We start from the raw sequence: 23,656 nt of genomic DNA, 5'->3' as shown, positions 1-23,656 counted from the left end.
TAAATGTATGGCCTTAAGATCCTTATGATCTTAAAATGTCTTAAATACGATTTTGAAAGGTCTTAAAGTGTATTAATGTTACTTTTGTTTCAAACAAATGCATACATTTCGGTTTTGTTTTTTTGAGGACGCTGTAACTACAAAACTGGAAAACGGTACCTGTGCAGCCCGTTTAGAATTTATTGAACACAACCAGCTAGTGCGCTGTGCACGTTTCCTTCGTGTCTTTTGGACCTTTTTTTTTTTTTTTTTGACCTGTATGTATGTGAAATGGGTCTGAAGTTGTATTCATTATGGTCTTAAAGTCTAAAAATGGGGTATTTTGGACAGCAGTGTTGTGTCATTAGGACACTAATTGTGTCTAGCTTGGAGATTGTAGCTGCTGTGTCAGCCACTGACTAACTAAATACACGTGTAGAATTTTCAGTCTAAGTTTTGGTGTTTGTCTGTTTTCAGCAGTTCTGCTGTAGACGGTCAAATACAGTAAATCATGTTAGGTTGTTTTGCGGTCGTAAAGAGTGATTAACGATTAACTCTTTATTCATGTATGCCTTGTTTTTGACACACAAACACATCTCCCACCTTGACTCCACGCACTTGTCCACGCCCATACATGCTTCCTGTGAGTGTGGCTTGCGCAATAAGGCTGCCTTACCGCCATTCATACTCTGGTCACATGTCCTCTCCTGTCAATAGTTAACTGCAGCAGAAGCTGTCATTGCTTCTGTCACTTAGACATAACATATAGACTCTCAAAACAAGGTCAAATTGGATATTGCGGTGTGCAAATGGGCGTCATGGTTAAAGCGTTTGGCTACATTTCAGCCAGAGCAGCCTTAGTTACTCTTAGTCACTTACCAAATATGATGCCACAGAGCTGAATAGCGAGATTAAAGGAGTGAGAGGTTGCTGTCTTCCATTTGACAACAGATCCTTGATAAGTTGTCTGTGTGAGATGAGAGACAAAGGCGGTATTGTGTGCTCCCCGCTATGTAAACTGGGCTGTAGCTGTGCCAAAGCAAGTGGGGGATGCAAGTGTCTGTCACTGAGCAATTGTTCTTGACTTCCCTTTTGGTGCGTATTTCTTTCACATGTGCAAAAAAAGACCGTTATTGTTCGTACGGTATTAGATGAGCGCAGATGGAAGCACGGAGAGCAGCGAAAGATGGATTTAAATGGTGTCGCATCTGTGCAACTTTGAGAAAGAAAAGTTAAGCGTAGCAGCAATTTTGCTGTGCTATCTTGTAAGACTTTGGAGCAGGCAGTGGTGGGGGCAGACGGGAGACGTGTGGTCACCATGGGCTTTCTGGAGGAATGGGTGAGATGGGACCGCATCCAAGAAGCAGCGATACACTTTCTCGTTAACTCTTTTCAGACCAAATGGAGGAAGGTTCTATTCTGTTGAAAGACAAATCTTGCCACTGTGTATTCTTCCAAGTACAAACGTGTCCCCTTTTCTTACTACAGTTGACCCCGCTTAAAGGCTCCCTGACATGATTTATCAACTTTGCTTTAATATGTTATATATTGCTTGGAATTATGTTCTACATTGTTCAGTTTTTGAAAGAGAACGATACGTTCGCAAACATTTGCACCAGCCCTGACGAGCGAGCTCTTGCTGTTCAGTCTCATGTCCGGAAGTGGCGCCATAGGGGTGACACCTCTCAGCTAAAGCACAGTAAGCAAACGCTTCTCAAGGTAGATCGTCGACTTGGTTCAGCCTATTTTTCAGCAAAATTGTAGTCATGCCAAAGTGTTTTGTTGCTGCTGGATGTTCAGCGTACCCGAGTGATACTGTAGCTTGTTTTCTCTTCCAAAAGAGGAAGGTTTAAGACAAAAATGGATGAAGCAAGTGCAGAGAACGAGTGACAGATGGACGCCCACCTCAACTTCTGGTCCTTTCAGTGATCATTTCACTGATGACTGCTATGAAGGAACATCTTTACAAGAAGCATTTGACTTGAAAGTAAAGTATAGCAGGGCTACACAAGGGGAAAAAAAAGACAAGAAGAACGAAAACAAAGTTGCCACAGAACAGAGTAAGTCATGTCTTGGTCACAGAATGTCTTCTAAACACTTCCATGATAGCAACAAGCCTGTAAAGCATTACACATGTTATATAAACATCTTTTCACAGCGCTACGTGCAGTATGTTTACTGTGGGGGGGCGGGGTTAACAAACAATAATTGAAGGGTAAGCAACTCCAGAGTAATTTACACTTACCATTCTGTGTTTCTCCATGTCTTAAGTCCACATTCTGCAAGTTCTCTATTTCATCCCCATTTCTGCTCGAAAACTATTGACACATTGTTCAAATCACATCGCTGTAATCACTGTAAACATCCTCGGTGTTGTTTACCTGCGTGATAGCACTCCGGTCGTGTCACTTCCGGAAATGAGGCTGAAAGGAAGTAAAAATATATTCATTAGAGGATAGAAAAAAATTTAAATAAAAAAAAAACTAGGGATGCACAATGTTTATTTTTTTCTAAGCCGATACCGATAAATTTCTGCTTCTCAAGACCTAAACCGATTACAATAACATTTTTGTATCTGTTATTTTTTTATTTTGATTTGACTGTAGTTTGTGCACACCTGGAGGTAAGAATGACTCAAAGAAAGCTGGATTTGACGAGCTGCGCCTGTAGATTTGTCAGAATCAAATATCACAAGACTATGACTAAAATTGTTTGTTTTCTATTGCCATCAGTCATCTGTGCATCGTGTGTGTGCATGTGTGTTGTTTGAGTCACTAGACTGTCAATGGAAGTGCCGTAACATAACAACAGGATCAAAATGGGCTGTTGTAAACATCCTACGTCATCCTCCATCAACCAGGAAGTACTTTGCTAACCAGTACACAGATGGACATGCAAACACAAGTAAGGCACTTCACTAGTTCCACATTTTTTCCCCTCTGTTGCTGGTAACTTTTTGGCCTTGGCAGAGGTCTGCGTCCTCCTACATTCCATTCTTGTTGTCCTTTAGTTGTGTTGTTCTTCGTTTTCTATTGAGAATGGCAGATTGCAGAGTGTTGTCCAGTAAGATACAGTCATGGTCAAACTCTGAAGACCAGTTGAAAAATTGCAATACTTTTGCTCTGTTGGATCTTAAGGAGGTTGTAAGTAGAGCTTCAAAATGCAAAAAGAAGAAATGGGACTGAGACAAAAAACAATTAAAGTAAGCAATTTATTGCAAACAAGCATTGACGTGAAATAGGCTGTTCATCAGCTGGACAAACTTTTAAGACCACAGCTTTTAAAAGCCGAAATCTTGGCAAAAATGTGGATAAAGCAAATATTCACGCTGTCCTGATCTCTTGATGGCAAAGGCAAAAGAGCTTTCTCTCTTTGAACGCGGTGGGATTGTTGAGCTCCATAAGCAAGGCCTCTCGCAGCGCGCCATTGCCGCCGAGGTTGGACGCAGTAAGTCAGTCATTTTAAACCTCTTCAAAGATCCTGAGGGTTATGGAACAAAAAAGTTAAGTGGTAGAATCCAAAAAATGTCACAGCTCTAAACCGGAGGATCCGATTGCCTGTCCGTCAAGACACGGGACCATCCTTGGCCTAAAAATGAAGGTTGTTAGTGGTGCCGAGTCCAGTCCAGTAACCATCAGACGGCATCTGCAAGAGAAGGGTTTTAAGAAAAAAAAATGTCCTCAAAGGCCTCGTCTCCTTCAACGCCACAAAATTGCCCGTTTTGGAATTTGCAGGAGAGCACCAAACATGGGACATTGAAAGGTGGAAGAAAGTTTTATTCTCTGATGAAGAAAATGGAACCTTGACGGTCCTGATGGTTTTCAACGTTACTAGCATGAATATGGAGATCCCACCTGAGATGTTTTCCATACGGCACAGTGGAGGGGGAGCCGTCATGATCCTTCAATGGAACAATGGAGCCTCAGGTTGTGCATGGGCGTCAAACGGAAGCTGGCTATGTGGAGATGTTGCAGGGGGCATCCCTCATGACAGAAGGCCCTCACCTGTGTGGTAATGACCGGCTTTTTCAACAGGACAACACTGCACTTAACAAAAGGACTTCTTCCAGAGGAATAACCAGCGTGTACCCTAGGATTTTCTGAAGCTGTGGTGGTGGGCTGCATGGGAGGGCGGACTGCCGCCGCTGTGTCGTGCCGCTTTATTTATTTTTTTTAATGATGATGCCAATTTTTTATGACTTATTTATTTAACTGTTTTCAACAACTAGCCAAACATGAACCAAGAACATTGCAAAACTATTAATTTAATGGCAAAGTTGCTGAGAGCACTGCCAACATTTAAGTGGCACTTTATTTACAAAGCACATCTCCACTCAGTGTGCTCCTTTGCCATTAAATACAGGTGCCATGTTTGAATAGAACATTTATAAGAATATTAAGAGGTGAAGCAAATATTCCTTGGTGAACTACTCAACATCAGTTGGTGAGCTACTGCTAGCTTACTTGCTACCTGTTGGAGACCCCTGTGATAGCATCACTGTCTCAAGCTGTACACGCTACGTGTTTCAGGTGCACAACTTCGACACACAACTAGTGTTTTGAAGACAAGCCATAAGTATTATAATGACAACAAGAGAGCAAGACTGTTAAGTGACACTTTTAAAAAGCAAGTTGTGATGATAATTGATGGTTGATGTATCCCATGAACATAATAGCCACTTGTAGCTCCGAGCTAGCTAGATGCCGCCAGCCAGGCATGTAAACAAAAATGCCAGAAAGTGGAATGATACCGAAACGTGAGTGATCAGACACGTTGGCATAGATACGATTGGCATGTGACATGTTGTCGTCAATTGACTACACATTTCACGGGCTATTGTTCATTCTCTTCTCAAAGTGAATGTCAACGCAAGACGTGTCGCATATGTGGTCCCTGGTCAAGTGCCAGCAAGGCAGACAGGCAATTCCGGTGCGTGCTTATCAAAATAAAGCGCAGTGAAACATTTTCATAATATTTTAAATTGTTTTCAAAGTAACTGTGGTCAATATGTGCATAAATAATAAGCTATATACAGTCACGGAAAAAATGATTAGGCCACCCTTGTTTCTTCAGTATATTGATCCATTTTAATGCCTCGTAAAGGTACATTTGTTTGGACAAATACAATGATTATAACAAATATAGCTCATAAGAGTTGAATTTAAGAGCTGATATCTAGCAACTTCCATGGTTCTCTTGATAATAACCAAAATCACTTACGTTCTTACATGAATAGCGATAGCACTGTACTGCCAAAAATTGTAACTCTTATGAGCTATTTTTGTTGTCATTGTCATATTTGTCCAAACAAAGGTACCTTTAGTTGTATCAGGCATTAAAATGAACAAAAAACTGAAGAAACAAAGGTGGTCTAATCATTTTTTCCATGACCGTACTTAAAGCCAGCGCTCCCAACAAGTGAATATGGACGTAATCTCGTGGCTGTAAAAACTCCAATACCGTGTGTTACTGCTTTGGCCCGGTCAGAGTTGCTTGCTAGAGGTTGTTTACATGCTGAAGTTATGGGTGTTTGCACTAAGCTGGTTGTCTTTCTTGTAGATCAGGGGTCGCCATGATGTCGATCGCGAGCCACCGGTAGATCGCCAAGGTAGTTTGGGTCGATGGCGTAAATGTCACTTTGTAGTTGTCATATGACATCAGTCAGCTGACATTAAGCTTCCCTCCTGATTGGCGCTTGCTCCCCCGCAGCGTTTCAAGCTACACACGAAGATGCAACTTTCATCTTTATGATTGTAATTATGGATGAACTAACTCTGCGGTAAGATGTCTATGATGTCTATATCTATAACTAAAGCTATCTGTTCACTTGTAGCGGCTAGCTACGTAGAAAAAAAGTGTATTGTTTACTGGCTTTGCTTGGCGTCATGAACTCTACTAGAGAAATCAGTGTTTTCTACACATTGGCCTCTTAAACTATTATTTCATGATGAAATAAAAAATGTGCCCATTGGTGAAACCTTTTCAATATGTTGCCTTGACTTGGGCTGCATTGTCTTTTGCATCATCATTTTATATTCTTGTATGTGGCTAATGTTTGCTAGCAAATGCTAACTGGATGTAATACATGAAGTGTGTGCCCTAATGAACGTTACGTAGCTAATGTGACTGACATATCACCAGTACTCACTCGCTAGTACACAACTACAGTCAAACTTGTCTATAGCGGCCACTAGAGTGAGTCTGCAAAAGTGGCCGCTATAGACAGGTGGCCTCTATAGACAGGTTGGCGTCCAGTTTGAATGTTGACCAGTAGAGGAAAAAAAGGGAAAAAAAATAATAATGTTGACCAGTAGATGGCACTGCGGACTGCTGATAAAAGTTGTACAGCACTACTAGGCTTGTTATTATCATGGTTCATGGTTTTAATCCTGAACATGCATGAGTCAAACAGTAGCACATCACATAGTACAATTCACAATTTTGCATGTCCAAAAGGAGTAGGAAGAAGTAAAGCTTATTTAATCCTACCCCTCATCAGTTTCACATCAGTTGCAATACATTTATTCACCTCTTGTTCTTCCAAGTCTACTTTGTAAGTCTACATGACAATGTAGTGCAATCATAGCCAAGGTTTTTACTTACTAAAAGGAAGCTAGAGGCTTAATAATAACTGATAACTGATAAAATACTTCAATGCTCCCGCTGCCGCATGCATTATAGCATATGTTTTTTTTTTAATTGTAGCGTCGATGGGAGCATGTCCTGTTCCCAGCCTAATTTGCGGTAATGTTTTGGTGCAAATGCTCTTAAAGTTACATGTTTGACCAGGAAATAGCAAGCTCAAAAGAAGACGGCTTTTTTATGTGGAACAACTGACAGTTTGTGTGGATCTTGTGAATGATTGTGACTGAGCTAGGACTCAGTAATTAAAGTCTACACACGACTCCTTCATTGATTGAAAAACAAAACTTTTTCATGCATGAAGCTTCTACTTGAGTTGGTAATTTGGCTGCTATATGCAGTCAGATATTGACCAAGGGAGACAAAATGGGTGGCTGCTGGCTGCGTTGGACAGGTGACTGCTATACACAGGGTCTATAACATGTAAATTTGCTGGGGGGGATTTTTCAGTGGCTGCTATAGGCAGGTGGCCCTTCTATAAAGGTGGCCGCTAAGACCGGTTTGACTGTATTTAGGACTTATGTGGAATGATCTTTATTTCCATATTGAAGTGAATTATGATAGCAACTACTTTGATTACCTGGAATCTTTGAAAATGTGAATGTGAAATACTAATCATGACTATTTACAATAGAATTTCACAGTTTCCTGCTTACATTTTGTATATGTTCTATGTTTTATAGAAAGAGTGCGTGCACTCCTGATATACATGTATAACCTACTTAAATACCTACTCATATTTTAATAAATATAGTAAATACTGTATATACTGTATACTTTCTATATTTATAGTAGCAGGTAGATCTTTGGGACTTGGTCATGTACTGTAGATGTAACATTCACTGCCGGATGATGCTGTTTTAAGTGCGCTAACATGTTAGACGTGTCTCCTGCAGCATTGGCGATATCCATGGAAGAATGTCCACACATAACTTTGGATTTATCCACTCGCCTTTTTCCAGCCATAATTTTAACAGGGAAGCCAAAGTGTTCCCAAACAGGAGACCGTAGTGAGATGGGAGGGTCTTCCAGCTCAGGCTTCTCGCTTGCATTTGCCATGATGCCATTTGTCACGCCTGCGAGCTACTAGCGGTCCTCCCCCTCAGTCAGTAGTGTGCGACACTCAGAGGCGTCCGTGCGGAAACTCGCCCAGGACTTTAGTTCCGCGTGAAGCGCTTAGATCACTCCAGTCATAAATTTAATGAGAAAAATAGTATAAAATATAAGCAAAACGGTACGCAAGTGGACCAAACCGAACATGCAGAACCGAAACGTTCAATGCATCCATGTGAACCGGATCCAGACAGTGGATTCATTCCGTGAAGCCATCTTCACCACCTGGAGCAACATTCCCACTAGCCTCCCGGAAACACTGGCATCATGCATGCCCAAATCCATTTTTGAGGTGATAAACAAGAATGGCACAGCGACTCATTACTGACTTCTTTTTTCAACATTTTATTTCTATTTTAGGGGGACTTTGTTTTTTTTATTTTGAGTTATGGTCTGAAACGATCAACAACCTGCTTCACTTTAATGCTTGTTTGCAATAAATTGCCTACTTAAAAATATTTTGTCTCACTCCTATTTCTTCTTTTTGCATTTCGAAGCTCTGCTTTGAACCACCTTAAGATCCAACAGTGCAAAATTTTAATTCTTCTTTCTCAACGGGCCTTAACATTTTGATGAGGAGCGTGTGTCAGCACAGCCCCCCGGTGGAAAATAGAAACAAGACCAGGGGTCCAAACTGTACGGGAGCGAACTGAACACACCGACACTACTTGGTTGAAATGTGGATCAAATCCCCCCCATTTTTAACAGCTCTTTAGCCAGCATAGCCCACATCCATGTGTTTGCCGAGCGAGATGTGATGCGAATACAGTTATCACAAAATCGACAACTCAATTCTTAGCCCCTAAACACACCTAAAAAAGCCTTATGCTCAGCAAAAGCTGCTTAATCCTTTCACTTTAATTATTTCCAGAACATTATGTAATCATTTCCATTTTTAACCCAGTTTAGCTATAGGCAACTAAATGCTCTGTCACATTCAGGATTGATGGTGGATTGGTTGGGTGGATTGGCAGCACAGGCACTGTGCTACACATTGGACCCCATTTATGTGGACAACCCGTTTTGTTACAAGTTGTTTCCTATCGGTTAATTGCCCAGATGTTTAATCTCTGTCTGCAAATCCGTCTCGGCCACCTACTGTAGCATAGGTAATGTCTGGACAAGCCTGTCCTTTTTTTATTTCACAACGGATTGATTTCATTCCTGAAAGGATTTGAATTGTGTGCGGTCGGGTCAGACAGATTTTGCTCTCTTTTATCTCACACCCTCAGCCTTCTCTTGGTGTTTTCATTTCTCTTCTGCTGTACCGCTCAAACAGCTTTTCCGCTGATGTTTTCCACTTGAACTTTGAGCCAACAAAGACTTAAATCAAAACGAGAATAATCCATCGTGTGTTTGTTGATTCAGAGGGGAAGAGAAGCAACATTCACAGCTTTCTTTCGGAGTGCACCTAGTCCTTTTAAAAGCAACCACAGACAGGCGGGCTAGTTATTGACCGTTGTTTTCCCTCCGTACACCATGGGAACTGAACCATGATATTGCTTTACAGTCACAACCTGCGCGTTTCCACGTAAATTCCTATTATTGTTTTTCATGTAGCCAAGAGTGTCGTATGGTCACTGTGGTCTCGTGTGGTCGACAGTCTAATGAGGCAGGACAGTCCGGTGACCCCTAAGAGCCGCACCACCACTGAGCTGTCCTCTCTGTTCTTATCACCTTTTCAAGGTTTAAGGTTTACTGGCCTTGACACTCCCTGGTTGAGCCTCCTGCCATGATAGGTGGGGCGCGTCCTGTCCCGTCCTGTCTTGTCAAAGACACTTTATGCATGTGCTGGCTCTCTGATCCTGCTTGTACATGCACGAGACGAGGGGAGTGATTTGAGGGAAGAAGTGGAAAATGAGTGCAACAGTGGCAGCTCCAAGCCAGTGTATTCGCTAGCCACTACATTGGGTACACCAGCACAAATAACAGATCCAATACGGTACTGCCTAGTTCTCAAACCTACTGTTGCGGACTGTTGTTCTCTATTTGAGTAATATCACTTGATCAAGCCTTTTCAAGTCATAAAAGTATGTATGATTCGTGTTTGTATCGGATCAATATCGACAATATAGGCAATATTGGCATCATTGTATCGGGACACCCGTAATTTCTACCACTGAGCAGATACGTAATAAAAGAAAGGGATAATACAGATTCCCATCGTAAAGGTCGACGTGCAGATTGTTTTCAGCTGTTCTTTGGCTGGTACTCTGCGAGAGGTTGACAGTAAAACTCACCCATTTACTTTTTTGTGCATGTGTATGCAGTATACCATCATTTCCGGACTATAGAGCGCACCTGTTTATAAGCCGCAGGTGTTCGTGTCGTAACATGGGCTCTTTAGTACACAGAAAGATGTTACACCCAAAGATTTATTTTTACTTTTGAATAACATGTTTTTTTTCCCCAAATAGAGCCAAACAGGTTGTGTAATATGGCTAGATAAACTGTGACGAACTGTGCATCTAATACAACTAGTTAAAAAGTGCCGAACAGTGCGTGTAACACAGCTAGCTAAACCATGCCGAACAGTGCGTGTAATATGGTTAGTTAAACAATGCCGAACAATGCGTGGAACACGCCTAGTTAAACAGGAGCCTACAAGAAAAGTCATTCATCACCGTCCTCATCCTCCTCCTGGGAACTAAAACCAACCAAAACCAGCCTCATAATTCCTTCGTCACGCACTTTGTCAGTCTCTCGGCGTCTTTCGTCTGGAGGCAAATTAGCCCTTTAGCTTGAGTTGTCCTCTTCGTCGCCAGTCATGCATGCAACCCATTTTCCGAGCATGACCAATCAACCTACTCTAAATCAAAGTGTTACAATAGTGACAGTTGGCGGTCCGAGCAGTCCGAATAGAAGGTGTAGTAATGATCTAACTTGTCAGATTGGGTCAAAACCTAAAACTTCAAAACGTGATCCTAGTGTCTACTTCACTACTTCCTGAAGCTGCACTCTAAGCATCATGGGAGTGTAGTTTTAGCCAGGGATCAAAGCGTGAGGGGAAAAAAAGTAGTGGCTTATACCCTAAAAATTACGGTAGCTTTGTCCACAATGTAGTGGCAGCTAGGCATAATATAGCAACATTGGAGACGCTCAATTAAGCGTTTCAAACGAACATTACTTGCTCTTTTCTGTTACAACTACTACCTTTTTGCCATCCAGTGGGAGTTTCCAGTGTGATGCCGCTTCACATGTGCAATGAGGTCGGTGGTATTAAACATCCCCGGTTCTGTGCCACCACAGGAAATGTGTGCATGACAAGTTTTGTGCTCAGCTGCAACGTCTTTTTCACTACCACACGGCTGACGTCACTCCTGCTCCTTGGTACTTTGTCAGCACGCTAGCAAACTCTTGCTAAACTGTTGTTGTGATGGATAGACGTGCTGGAGCAGAGTCTGGAAATGCCTGCTAGTATCGGAGTGCCAATATTGGAGATTTGAGATGCAGGCCGATATAAAATCATCCCTCGTTTATCGTGGTTAATTGGTTCCAGACCCGACCATAAGAGAATTTCCGCAAAGTTGGATTCAATATTAATAAATTGGATATTTTTGTAGTTAGAATGTACAAAACCTGTTTATGACCTTCTAAATACGGATTTTACCATTATTAGATCCCTGTAGACATGAAATAACACCCCTATAGTCACCTTTACGCTTGTATTACCCAATATAGTAGACATAATAATAAAAAATAAGCCATCTTAGACATAAACATGATCAGATAGATGCGCACATTAGCATTGTCAGCTCCTGCGGTTGCATTTGTCTCATTAATGTAACGTTACTGACACATAGAGACCAGTGCAGAATATGACTCTACTGCCGCTGTTTGTGTTTAAGGAGAGACAGATGATGCACTTCAAATGCTTTATTAAAAAGCAGAGAACCCATGCAGTGAACATTCACACAGGAGCTGCTGTCGGCCACTCTCTACACTCCTTTGCTAACCTGCTGCTCGCACTCAGCTGACAGTTGACTCTAGCTAGCTGACGTCACACACGTCACTCCCTAGGCTCCGCTTCTTCAAGGCGCCCTGCTTCTTAAAAGCGCACACAAGTCACCGATACTGTCATTACTTCATATCACGTCTTTTGAATACCTTATGTTTGTATTTTCCTTCATTTAGCCGTTTTTATGCTTGAAAATGCTTAATTTAGGCCATGAATACGTACAATTTGCTTAGATATGCATTTAAAAAAAAAAATAATGGACCATATTCAACCAGTTAATTTTGGGAAAACACTTTTTTGCTGACATCCGCCGGATATCAATATCGTATCGGGACATCCCTAGTAGAAATCCTATCAATATGACATATGTACTGTTTGTATGTGTAATGGCGAGTTCACACAATCTGATGGATTGTCACATGTGCAGAGCAAACACAGACTCAGTTTTGCTGCAAATTGGAATAAAAACGTGGATAGAGTAATCCTGCTAACTAACACGCAAGCACACTGTAATAAATACGTTGGTAGATTCATCAAATAACAAGTGTTATTGTCTTTGTAACGGTAGATTGTATGGATTTGATTTCATTAGTGTGTGTCTGTTGTGGCCTGTGAGTGCATATCAGCAGCAGGGAGCAAAGGTGAAAGAATGTTGTTGATTCGTAAACACGAACTCTGTGAGGCGACTAGAGGGCAAGCTATGTGGGATCCAGATGGAGCTGAGCTCCCGTGAAGTCATGTCCATCCATCCAGCCATAGCCGCTACATTACCAACTACTTGTCTTACACGCTTAATGCTGGGACTAATAGTGGCCATGAGACTGACAACAATTTTATATTTTACTGCTCCGATTCACAACAAATGTCACCTCAGAGGAGTAGGTTCAGGAAGAGTAGTGTAGTGGTTCACACCGCTGATCCGTGCAGCTGCCGTATAAATTCTCAGTCAGTGAAGATTTCGAAACGGCCCGGAATGGCTGTTGAACAGTCAAGCGTGTAGTTTGTGAGGATGGGTGCAAGTCCTGCAGTGACCCGAACAGAATAAATCAGGGGTGTCCAATGTGCTTTTTCACATTTCAAAAATATAATTTAACAAGGAAACTAAAAAATAAACAGCAAAAATGGAAAAACATGCAGTAATTTTCCAACAATAAAGTCAAAATATTAAGAGAAAGAAGTTGTAATCTAACGAGAAAAAGTCGAAATTTTACGAGAATAACATTGCAATATGACAAAAAATAACGTAATTTTAGTACCATCAAGTTATAATGTTACGAGAATAAAGCCAAAATATTATGTGAATAAAGTCCTAATTAGGAGAAGAAAATTGTTGGGGGAAAAAACATCAGAAATGGGAAAAAACAACTTGTGTTTGAACGTACTATATCCTGCCCTCTTCCTACTCAACCATGACTGCTACTTGTTGGTAGCTTCTCTGCATGTTTAGGCGACAGTCCTATTATAATGTCATAGTGAGCAACGGCAAGCAGATAGTGCCAAATCCTTCTGCGGCAGTCCAATCATGCTGGGTCGCCACAAATAAATGAATGTATAGAAAATGGTTGCATGGAATGATAGCACCATGTCACTTACTGTATGATCGAATAGACCCACCAAAGCCCCAAACAGTGAGTAGTTTTGCAAATAATAAGCGAGTCAGGTGAGATGGAGGACACACATAATGTATGGACTTCAAACCTCAGCATGTCTCAACTGCAAACAAAAGGGCCACTTTTGTCACATGATTACCGTGTGAACATGCCAGTGCTGGCTTCTCTCATGGTCAATCTTACTGCTGACACAAATGTACCACACTGCTGCACCTTGCTTGTGATTATGACTTTGTTTGGGGAAATACAACCTTACCTCACTGGTTGCACCAGTCTATTACGACACCCCTCCTCCCCCCTCCGCCCCTGTTAGAGTACCACCCTTTGTCTTGTACTCCAACTGAGTTGAGTTGGCCATCAACAGACCAACTGAGGCTTTCCTAAATTGCCAAGTCTCCATGAGGTCCTGAGCACAGTTACAAACAAGTAATCAAGTTGCTTATCTCCCCCAGTGTGATTGAGACCATAACAAGCAAAGTGCTATAAAACCATCCCGTTCAACCTTTAGACCTTTTAGTGGAAGGAAGAGATTATCACTTAACCGTCTACACTGCACTACACTCACCTTCGACCCCATTAGGTAAACCTGAATGTTTGGCATTGAGTGTTTTTGCTCGCAAGGATGAGTCCTCACAAGGTCTCTTGTCCCCAATAGATAAGGAGTGGATTTTTATTCTGTCTCTTCAAGTTGCATTTTGTCAGACATCAGCTCACAAGTGGTACTCCTGACGGTGCAATTATGTCGAAGATGGAATCGGTGCAATTTGTCTTTTGTTTGGTCATGCCGTGCATTTGTAGCACACCTTGTCTTTCAGGTTTCTTGTACAGTAAATCACAGTGCAATGTATATCAGTCAGGTTCAATACAGATTTTATGCGGCCCATTTTACCACAGTTTCACTTTTTTTTTTTTTTTCCTGTAATTTCTTGCTCCCAAAGGCTGCAAAGGTTTTGTGGACATTGCACAACAGTCTCGTTAATGATGATGGAAATCTAGTATGACAGGCAAAATTGCTTTGTGTGTCTGAGGTACTAAAAGGGAAACTTTTCTACAGATATTGACCAGCTTTTTCATACTATAACACGTATTTTCCGGACCCATAACCAAGTACAGTGGAACCTCGGTTAGCGTACAATATGCCACGCATCTCGTTATTATTAATACACTGCATGAGTCCGTCTGTGTTCTTAACTCATTCAATCCAAGCCATTTTTCCAAAAACAACCCCTTCAATACTGGCCATTTTAGACAATTTTGACTGATCTTTCAAGACACAGATTATTGTGTTCTATGCCTATATAAAAATTGAACCTACCAAAAGAAAGATTAGACTCTTGTCTTTCATCAGAAATAAAAGTTAGTTTCTACCTTTTTCCGTTCTTTTGTCATCAGCAGTAGAACAAAGGTAAGTTTCAGGAAAATATCAGTTCCTGACCAGAAAAGGGGGAAAACCAGCCTTTTGTGAAAAGATTGACATATATTTTGCTTTTGACAGCTCAAGTATAATATAAACCTATACCAACATAACCAACACAAAAAAGGGGTTTTGCATCAAAATAACAATTTCTTTACAAATATTAACTTTTTACAATTTTAACATTTGGAACTGCACTATATGTGTGCATGCGTGTGGACGCGCTGTGTGTGTGTGTGTGTGTGTGTGTGTGTGTGTGCGTGTGCGTGTGCATGCGTAAAATTTCCCTACAAAGCATAACATTCTCCACGCTACACTCCTCCATGCTCTCTCACTTCTTCCTTCCTATCATGTGTGATTTTTCCGTTCACATGTTCCATGCTGAGCTCTTATCAAATGCACATCTGCCACCTTGTGGCCGTTTTTATGGCTTAAAATCGCTCTGAAGTGAAATGCATTCGTGGAGAGTTGCATCATCACCTCTTTTGCCTAAAAAACCCCGTAAAAGACGTATAAATACGTTGTTGGGATCGGGCGATAAACAAGATTGGCATATTTACAAATAGTGTCTAAAAATATAAGTAAATAGAAGTAAATGTACACTTTATACAAGAGAGGGCAGACAAGTACAGCGCAATAATGTTGTATTATCTTTTACAGACAGGTGAGGTATTGTACAACTGGACGGGGTGTGAAATGAATGAAGTCCTGTAGCGTTCACCGTGGGAACGGAACTGGAGGAGTTTGTTGGAAAATGAGTTCCTACTGCCCCTCTGTTGTCCGATGGAGTGGGTGGGTGGGGTTGTCCACGATGGAGAGCAGTTTGTCCAGTGTCTTCCTGTCTCTCACTGTTACAAACGCTTGCAGAAAGCAATTCTAAATGTATGTAAATGACAAAAGAGAGGGATAAATCAGCATTTAAGGTTTCTTGTACCTTCACTGAGGACATGATTGTTGCCTAAGATGTGGCAGCCAGATCAAGTCGGACACCATAGTAATTGCGATTAATTACAAGTTAACTATGGTCAAAATGTGATTAATCGCAATTAAATATTTTAATCGGTTGACAGCCCTAGTTTTAATTTATGTATATTTCACACAATATGTTTGCACACCTTGCATAACTGCATGAATCCTAATGGCACGCTACAACCAAGTAAATGTCTGCTCGTACTATAATACATACACTACTATACATAGTACCCTGATGAATTGTACTGCATGGAATAAAATCCTTCATTATCGCCCATTCCCCTGATGTCTCTGGCCGAAGTCGCAAGTGAATGTGCAAGCATTGGCTAGTTTTGGTTATGTCAATCAGTCGGACATACCAGTCCACTGTAGTCTATTTATAAACCCTCTTTTGTCAAGGGACGCAGTGTTCTCTTGAGCCAATCTCAGACAAATCACATTTTTTCACTTCTCTTTACTCACGGCTGCCGCCTCCCGATATTGATTTGGCTCTCCACATTAAATGTGTCTGCCTTCTACTCTTAGAGCTCAGCTAATGTTCTTTCCACTTCCTCCTGAGTGCGTTTTGGACGGCCTTTAAACACGTCTCTCTCATGGATTGAACACATTTCTGTCTGTGGCGCAGTCAGAAATAGAGGTGCAGTTGGTGCTCATTTCTGGCTCTCTCAAGATATACAGATATGATCCCAAGTACGTGATGTACTGTACATCTAAAATCTCACTATATTGATGAACAGATGCGCTTTAATGCCCGACCAAGTCAGCTGTAGTAGCTTTTTCAGGGGGGGAAAAAATGTGCATATCTGAAATGATCTGTGTTCCTGTGGACGTGGCCTTAGGTGATCTCTCATACGTTATTTAATGTTAGCTTCTCCAAAAGTGTCCAATAAAACCCGAAAACAGTCACTAGATTTGTCGCTAGTCACTTAATTCCCGCCTGTGACGTCCTCTTATTCTCTGGTGTTAGGAAGCAGAGTTACGGTGCCATCTACGGTACGTAGTTGTCACAACAATCTGCAGACAGTCCAATTGAGATGTGTTTACGAGCGAGGACAGGTGGCGCCAAATCTAAAAAAAAATTTAAAAAAAAGGTTTTAGCGAAAAAGAGTGCTAAAAATTTATCTGTGGCAGTCCAAATGTATCTGTGGTGGGACGCATTAAAAGCATTGTGTTGCAGATGCCCTTGACAGATGTAGTTTTTGTCACACGACAGCAAAAAGAGGTTGAGGTGGGTTCATCTTTGAAAATAGTAAAAGGCCAAAGAAAAAGCACACATGCAGTGTTCAGTTTGCATGAGTGGGTGTGTATAATATATATATATATATATATATATATATATATATACATATATATATATATATATATATATATATATATATATATATATATATATACAGACCCTTTCCAAAAAATTTGAATGTCATGGAAAGGTTGTTTAATTTCCATAATTCCATTCAAAAAGTTAAACTTTCATAGATTATAGATTCAGGGCCCACAATTTAAACGATTTCAAGTATTTATTTGTTTATTTTTTCGTAATTTGGGCTTCCAGCTCATAAAACCCACGAAAACAGGAATTCAAAAAATTAGAATACTGTGACGAAATCACCATTTACTTCTCAGTTTTTGCAGGAAAAAAAAGAAAGAAATTAGGATCACATCAAATCAATCAAAATATGGTACTTTCAAAACGATATGTCAATCATCAATACTTGGTTGGGAATCCCTTTGCCTTAATCACTGCCTCGATGCCACGTGGCATTGAAGCAATCAGCCTGTGGCATTGCCTGGGAGTTATGGAAGCCCAGATTTCCTTAATGCTTGCTGTCAGCTCTTCTTTGTTGTTGGGTCTGGTGCCCCTCATTTTCCTCTTGAGAATACCCCATAGATTCTCAATGGGGTTTAGATCCGGTGAGTTGGCTGGCCAGTCAAGCACTGTGATGGCATGGGCATCAAACCAGGTTTTGGTGCTTCTGGCGGTACGGGCAGGGGCCAGGTCCTGCTGGAAGATGAAATCTGCATCTCCATACAGATCCTCAGCAGAAGGAATCATGAAGTCCTCTAAAACATTCTGGTAGACTGTTGCGGTGACCTTGGATTTAAGAAAGCAGAGTTTACCAACACCTGCACCGGACATTGCACCCCAAATCATGACGGACTGTGGATATTTCACACTGGACCTCAGGCAGCTTGGGTTCTGTTCCTCAACCGTCTTCCTCCAAACCCTTGGACCTTGATTCCCAAATGAAAGGCACACTTTACTTTCATCAGAAAAGAGGACCTTGGACCACTGGCCTACAGTCCAGTCCTTCTTCTCCTTGGCCCAGTGGAGACGCTTCCTACGTTGGCTCAGGTTCAGAAGTGGCTTGACCCGAGGAACCCGACAGTTGTAGCCCACCTCCCGGATGCGTCTGGATGTGGTGATTTTTGAAGCTGTGACTCCCGCCTCATTCCACTCTTTCTGGATCTCTGCCAGATTCTTGAATCTTCCCTGTTTGATAATCCGCTGAAGCCCACGGTCATCTCTTTTGCTGGTGCATCTTCTCCTGCCACATTTTGCCCTTCCTCTAGACTTTCCATTGATATGCTTGGACACAGCACTCTGTGAACAACCAGCCTCCTTAGCTATGAACGTTTGTGGCTTACCCATCCTATGGAGGGTATCAATGATGGTCTTCTGGCCAGTTGTCATGTCTGCAGTCTTCCCCATATTGAACCGAAATGAGACAATTGAACCAAACTGAAGCAATTTAATGACACCGGGGGAAGCCTGTGCAGGTGATTTGACTTTAGTAGATGATTAATGTGTGACACTCAGTTTAAAACATTCATGCCCTGCAAAATTTGAGCTGATTTCTTTACAATATTCTAATTTTTTGAATTCCTGTTTTCGTGGGTTTAATGAGCAGGAAGCCCAAATGTAAAAATAAACAAATAAATAAATACTTGAAATCGTTTAAATTGTGGGCCCTGAATCTATAATCTATGAAAGTTTAACTTTTTGAATGGAATTATGGAAATTAAACAACTTTTCCATGACATTCAAATTTTTTGGAAAGGGTCTGTATATATATATATATATATATATATATATATATATATATATATATATATATATATATATATATATATATATACAGACCCTTTCCAAAAAATTTGAATGTCATGGAAAAGTAAACAACTTTTCCATGACATTCAAATTTTTTGGAAAGGGTCTGTATATATATATATATATATATATATATATATATATATATATATATATACATACACACACACACACAATACAATACAACCTGTTTTATGGTTTGCTGTCTTCCATTTTTCACTCTTCTATTAACACTGAGCAGTCACCCAAAGGTATCCAGTTACACTTTGGATGGAGATGAATGATTTGTGTGTGTGTGCGTGTGAGACAGGTTAGTTGGCTGTAGCCGTGGCCAGCATGAGGGCCAATCCTTGTCGGCCCTGGTTGTACAGCTGGTGCCCCGAAGTCACTCACTCACGCATTGATTCACAGCGTGAGACTTCCTGTAGTTGGAGCTGCCATCCAAAGCCTGGTTGCTCCTCTGCTGAATTTCTACTTTACCCCTGCTAACATGATTCCTTCTCCCTTGAAATACTGCACTGGCATTCTCAGCTGGTTTTCCTCCGTCTTCCTGATGGGGCAAAAGCATCACTCGCTGCAGTCAAAACAAGTGCGCTCAATGTTGAAGCGTTTGGTTGATTTTGTCTGGTCAGCTAATGCCGTCTCTCTGGATAATCCAGGCTAAACAGATTAGAGGCAGAGCAAGGAAATCTGCACACTCTAAGTGTGAGGTGGGGTGGGTTTGCTCTATCATGTGTTTTACTTGAAAAAGACCAGAATGATCCCTCAATCCAATTTCATTTAGCCGTACAATAAAAATCCTGCGACCTTGAGTTAACGGCATGTTACTAAAGTTGTGTCCAAGGGACGCGATGAAGCGGGTCAGCGATGGACACTTAAACCGGTGACCTGTGACCTAAACCTGTAAGAGACGAACTCTAACGCTTGTCTCTTAAGGTGCCAGAGAGTGAGGCTTATCATTTGCACCGCTTTGCAACCTTTTTGTTCTGTTCTTGACATTTTAAACTATCACCTGAAGTATTTAGACACTTTTCCCAGTTGCCATTGCCGGCTTTCATTTTTGCCTCCAGCAGCAGCAGCAATTCTGCTAATTGCCTAATTGGGTTGTGCTGTTTACGGTTTGTTGTTTTTTGTTGAGGCATACCACCCGGTTTTATGTAAACATTGCTCAGCCACACCTAGCCTGTGCGGTTGACTTGTTGAGGTTGCAACAACCTCAGAACCCCTCAACCAAGCCTTGTTTTTAACTCATTCCATCCCAGCCATTTTTCAAAAGACAACCCCTTCAGTATCGACCATTTTAGACCATTTTGACTGATCTTTCAAGGCACACAGAATATTGTGTTCTATGGCTTCGTGAACATGGAACCTACCAAAAGGAAGATTAGACTCCCGTCTTTCATCAGAAAAAAAGTTTGTTTCTACCTTTTTCCGTTCTTAGTAGTCAGCAGTACAGAATAGGTAAGTTTCAGGAAAATATCAGTTCCTGACTAAAACGGGGAGAAAACTAGCTTTTTGTGAAAAGATGCATTTCAAGCATAACTTTCACTTTGACATATTTTTTGCTTTTGTGACAGCTCAAATATCCAAACAACTACACCACAACATAAACAACACAAAAAGGGTTGTTTTACATCAAAATAACAATTTATTTACAAGTATAACATCATGAACTATTTACAATTTCCACATTTGGAACAAAACTGTGTGTGTGTGCATGCATTAAAATTTCCCTACAATGCGCAACCTTCTCCACGCTACACTCCTTCACGCACCCTCACTTCCTCCTTCCTGTCGTGTGATTTTTCCGTCCATATGATGTCTGCCGAGCTCTTATCAAATGCACTTCTGCCACCTTGTGGTCGTTTTTATGGCTTAAAAGTGCTCTGAAGTGAAATGCACTAGTGTGGAGTTGCGACATTACCCCTGTTTGCCTCTCGCACAAAAAAACATAAAAGACGTATAAATACGTTGTTGGAATCGGGCGTTCGGGTTTATGAAAACGTATAACTTTGTCTTTGGTATTGAATGACATCACCGGGCCTGTCACAATAATCAATAAATCAATTAACCACGCGATAAATAAAAATGAACTCGATAATTTTGCCGGCCTCGATAAATTGACATGTGGTTGCGTGTTAGTTTTCCTCCTCTCTCTCTACCAAACAGGCTGGATGACAAGAGAGTTCACTTTGTGCATTGGTGTCTGTTTAATTTAGTATTGTATGTTGTTTAAAATGTAATTAAAGAACTCTGGACATTATCGTGACAGGCCTATGCGTCACGTGTTGCCACTCTCGGACTGATCAGTGTCACAGCCGAATCCTGGCGTATGTGAGGTCACACAGGGTAGTTCCAATGCTAACCTGGTATGGTTGCACTCCAGTATGTTTGTATGCCACCTGCATGCACCTCCTCGTGTCTGGCTGGCATCAGGGGCTAGAGATCAGGTGACTGGTGCAGCTGTGCCCGGCAGTCGAGCGTGGCTTCAAATCCCGCTGTGCTGGACGGACAGCTGACCTGGTTGGCGTGCTGCCTGCTCGGCCTGCACAAGCGGACAGCATCATAGCACCATTGCTCATATCGGATTTTGTCATTGACACGGGACATGATGTTGATTTTATGGCTTCTTACTGGGGCGTATGTCATGGGACCCCAACTTAATGACTACTGCAGGTTAACCAACAGTGTCTCTAACACTCTCATCAACTCCTAGACAACAGGTTTGAAAGGTTTTTAAACATCAGGGTTGCGTGCTTTCACGTCAGACGTGGCAAACTACGGCCTGCGGGCCTTATACGGCCCATTAGGCTTTTCAACCCGGCCCGCCGAACAGTCACAAGTTTTATGTAATTTATTTAAACCTTTGACATTGAAATATAATAAAATGTAAATTAAAATTAAATACAGTAAAATAAATAATTACATCCAATAGATAAAAACAAATAAATAAATATAATAAAATAGACATAAAAAATAAATACAATAAAATAAAAATGTAAATAAATATAATATAAAATATACATTAAAAATACAGTAAAATAAATAAATACATACCACAAATAAATACATATAAATAAATAAATACAATAAACAGAATGTTAAAAAAAAACAACAACAACAACAAAAAAACAAAATCAAAGCATGATGTAAATTTCTTTTTTTTTTTTTTTTTTTAAGCCAAAAAGTGTGCCCACCCCTGGTTTAGATGTTGCTGTGAATTTATTGTACACACCGTTAAAAAAACAAAAAAAAAAACAGTAAAATAAATTATACAAATAAAAAATAAATAAAATATAATAAAATAACACCTCTGCTCTAAATATATATACTTGTATTACAATTTTTATTTTATTTTATTTTATATTTTTTTTTAAGCCAAAAAGCCCAGCCTCGGTTTACATGTTGCTTTGGTTGATGTTTTTCAGAAGCTGGCTGCCGAGTGTCAGAGCGCGGGCTACAGCGGCACACTGATTCCTTACAAGTGCGACCTGTCCAACGAGGAGGAGATCCTCTCCATGTTTTCGGCCATCAAGACGCTCCACAAGGGCGTGGACGTGTGCATCAACAATGCTGGACTAGCCCACAACGAGCCCCTGCTCAGCGGGAAAACAGAAGGCTGGAGGAATATGATCGATGTGGGTGGTCCCAACCGCACATGCACATGCACACATTAATATACATGCTAGGACAAGTAGAGGAAAAGTATCAAGACATTTAGAAAAGGGTTACATAATGTGGATGTGAGTGGTTGGGGCAGTAGCAGGAAGCGGTAAAGCATGTCTAAAGTGTATAAATGCTTGTGTATGTACACTATAATGAAGTGGAGAGACGTGTGCATACTCTCAGAGAATGCCCCGTTGGCTCTGAAGAGAAGTTGTGGCACAGCGGGGGGGGCTGCTAATGAAAGCCGGCACTATTTATCTTGTTAGACCCAAACATTCTGACTCATTGAGCTCTTGACCACTAAAGACCCCCTGCTCTAAAGTCTCCAGAGTCCGGCATTCGTAAGGCTCGTCCATCTGTTGTCATGGCAGCCCAAATGAACGTGTTCCGCCAGTATATTTTTAGCCTGTGTTTAATCTGCATGCTGACCTGATTTGGTCACCTCCCCCAACCTTTTAATGTTTCGATGTGGAATTTAACCTTCTGGCCACCAGCATCTCTGCAGGAGCAGCTTAGACTGGACAAGCTGGACAGCAAGAGCAGGTTCTGATGGTCTAATGTTGGGAGCCGCGGACCACAAGGCAGCTTAACTAAACATTTCTTTAGCGCAGGGGTGTCCAAAGTGTGGCCCGAGGGCCGTGTGTTAAATATAATTTAACAAGAAAACTAAAAAAAAAACAAAAACTACAACAACACAAATGGAAAATTCTGCAGTAATTTCACAAAAATGAAGTCAAACTATGAAGAGAAAAAAGTTGTAATCTAACGATAAAAAGTTGTAATTTTACAATCTTAAAATATTATAAGGAGAAATAATGTTATTTTAGTAGCATAAAGTTGAAATATTAAAAAGATGGGGGGGTTTTATTAATAATATATTATGAAAAACAAACAAAACAAAATACAAGTAGTCATTTTTCAAACATTAGGTTGGGAAAAAGAGTTCAAATTAGCAGAAGAAAATTTATAATAGTTAAAATAGTTATAAAATAAAACAAATGGGTAGAACAGCTATCATTTTACAAGAATCAAGTCAAAATATTAAGACACAATTTTACCAGAATAAACTTGAAATATTATGAGGAAAAGTCACATAATTTTAGTAGCATCAAGTTGAAATAGTAAAGAAAAAAGACTATCTTTTTTAAAGTCCTAATATTATGAGAAACAAACAAAGCAAAAAGTTGTAATTT

General features: G+C 40.7%; 1 protein-coding gene across 1 annotated transcript in view; it reads left to right on the top strand.

The window, feature by feature from the left end:
* The window catches only part of dhrs11a (dehydrogenase/reductase 11a), a 38,062-nt gene that overhangs the window by 5,757 nt on the left and 8,649 nt on the right, over positions 1–23,656 (top strand). Inside the window, exon 2 of the mRNA XM_054754416.1 lies at positions 22,226–22,435. Within this exon, the coding sequence (XP_054610391.1) occupies positions 22,226–22,435 (210 nt within the window). The remainder of the gene's footprint in view (positions 1–22,225; positions 22,436–23,656) is intronic.

This window comes from Dunckerocampus dactyliophorus, chromosome 16 (assembly GCF_027744805.1).
Source record: "Dunckerocampus dactyliophorus isolate RoL2022-P2 chromosome 16, RoL_Ddac_1.1, whole genome shotgun sequence".
In the NCBI taxonomy this organism is placed as follows: Eukaryota; Metazoa; Chordata; class Actinopteri; order Syngnathiformes; family Syngnathidae; genus Dunckerocampus; species Dunckerocampus dactyliophorus.
This window is presented reverse-complemented; position numbering and strand designations above follow the sequence as displayed.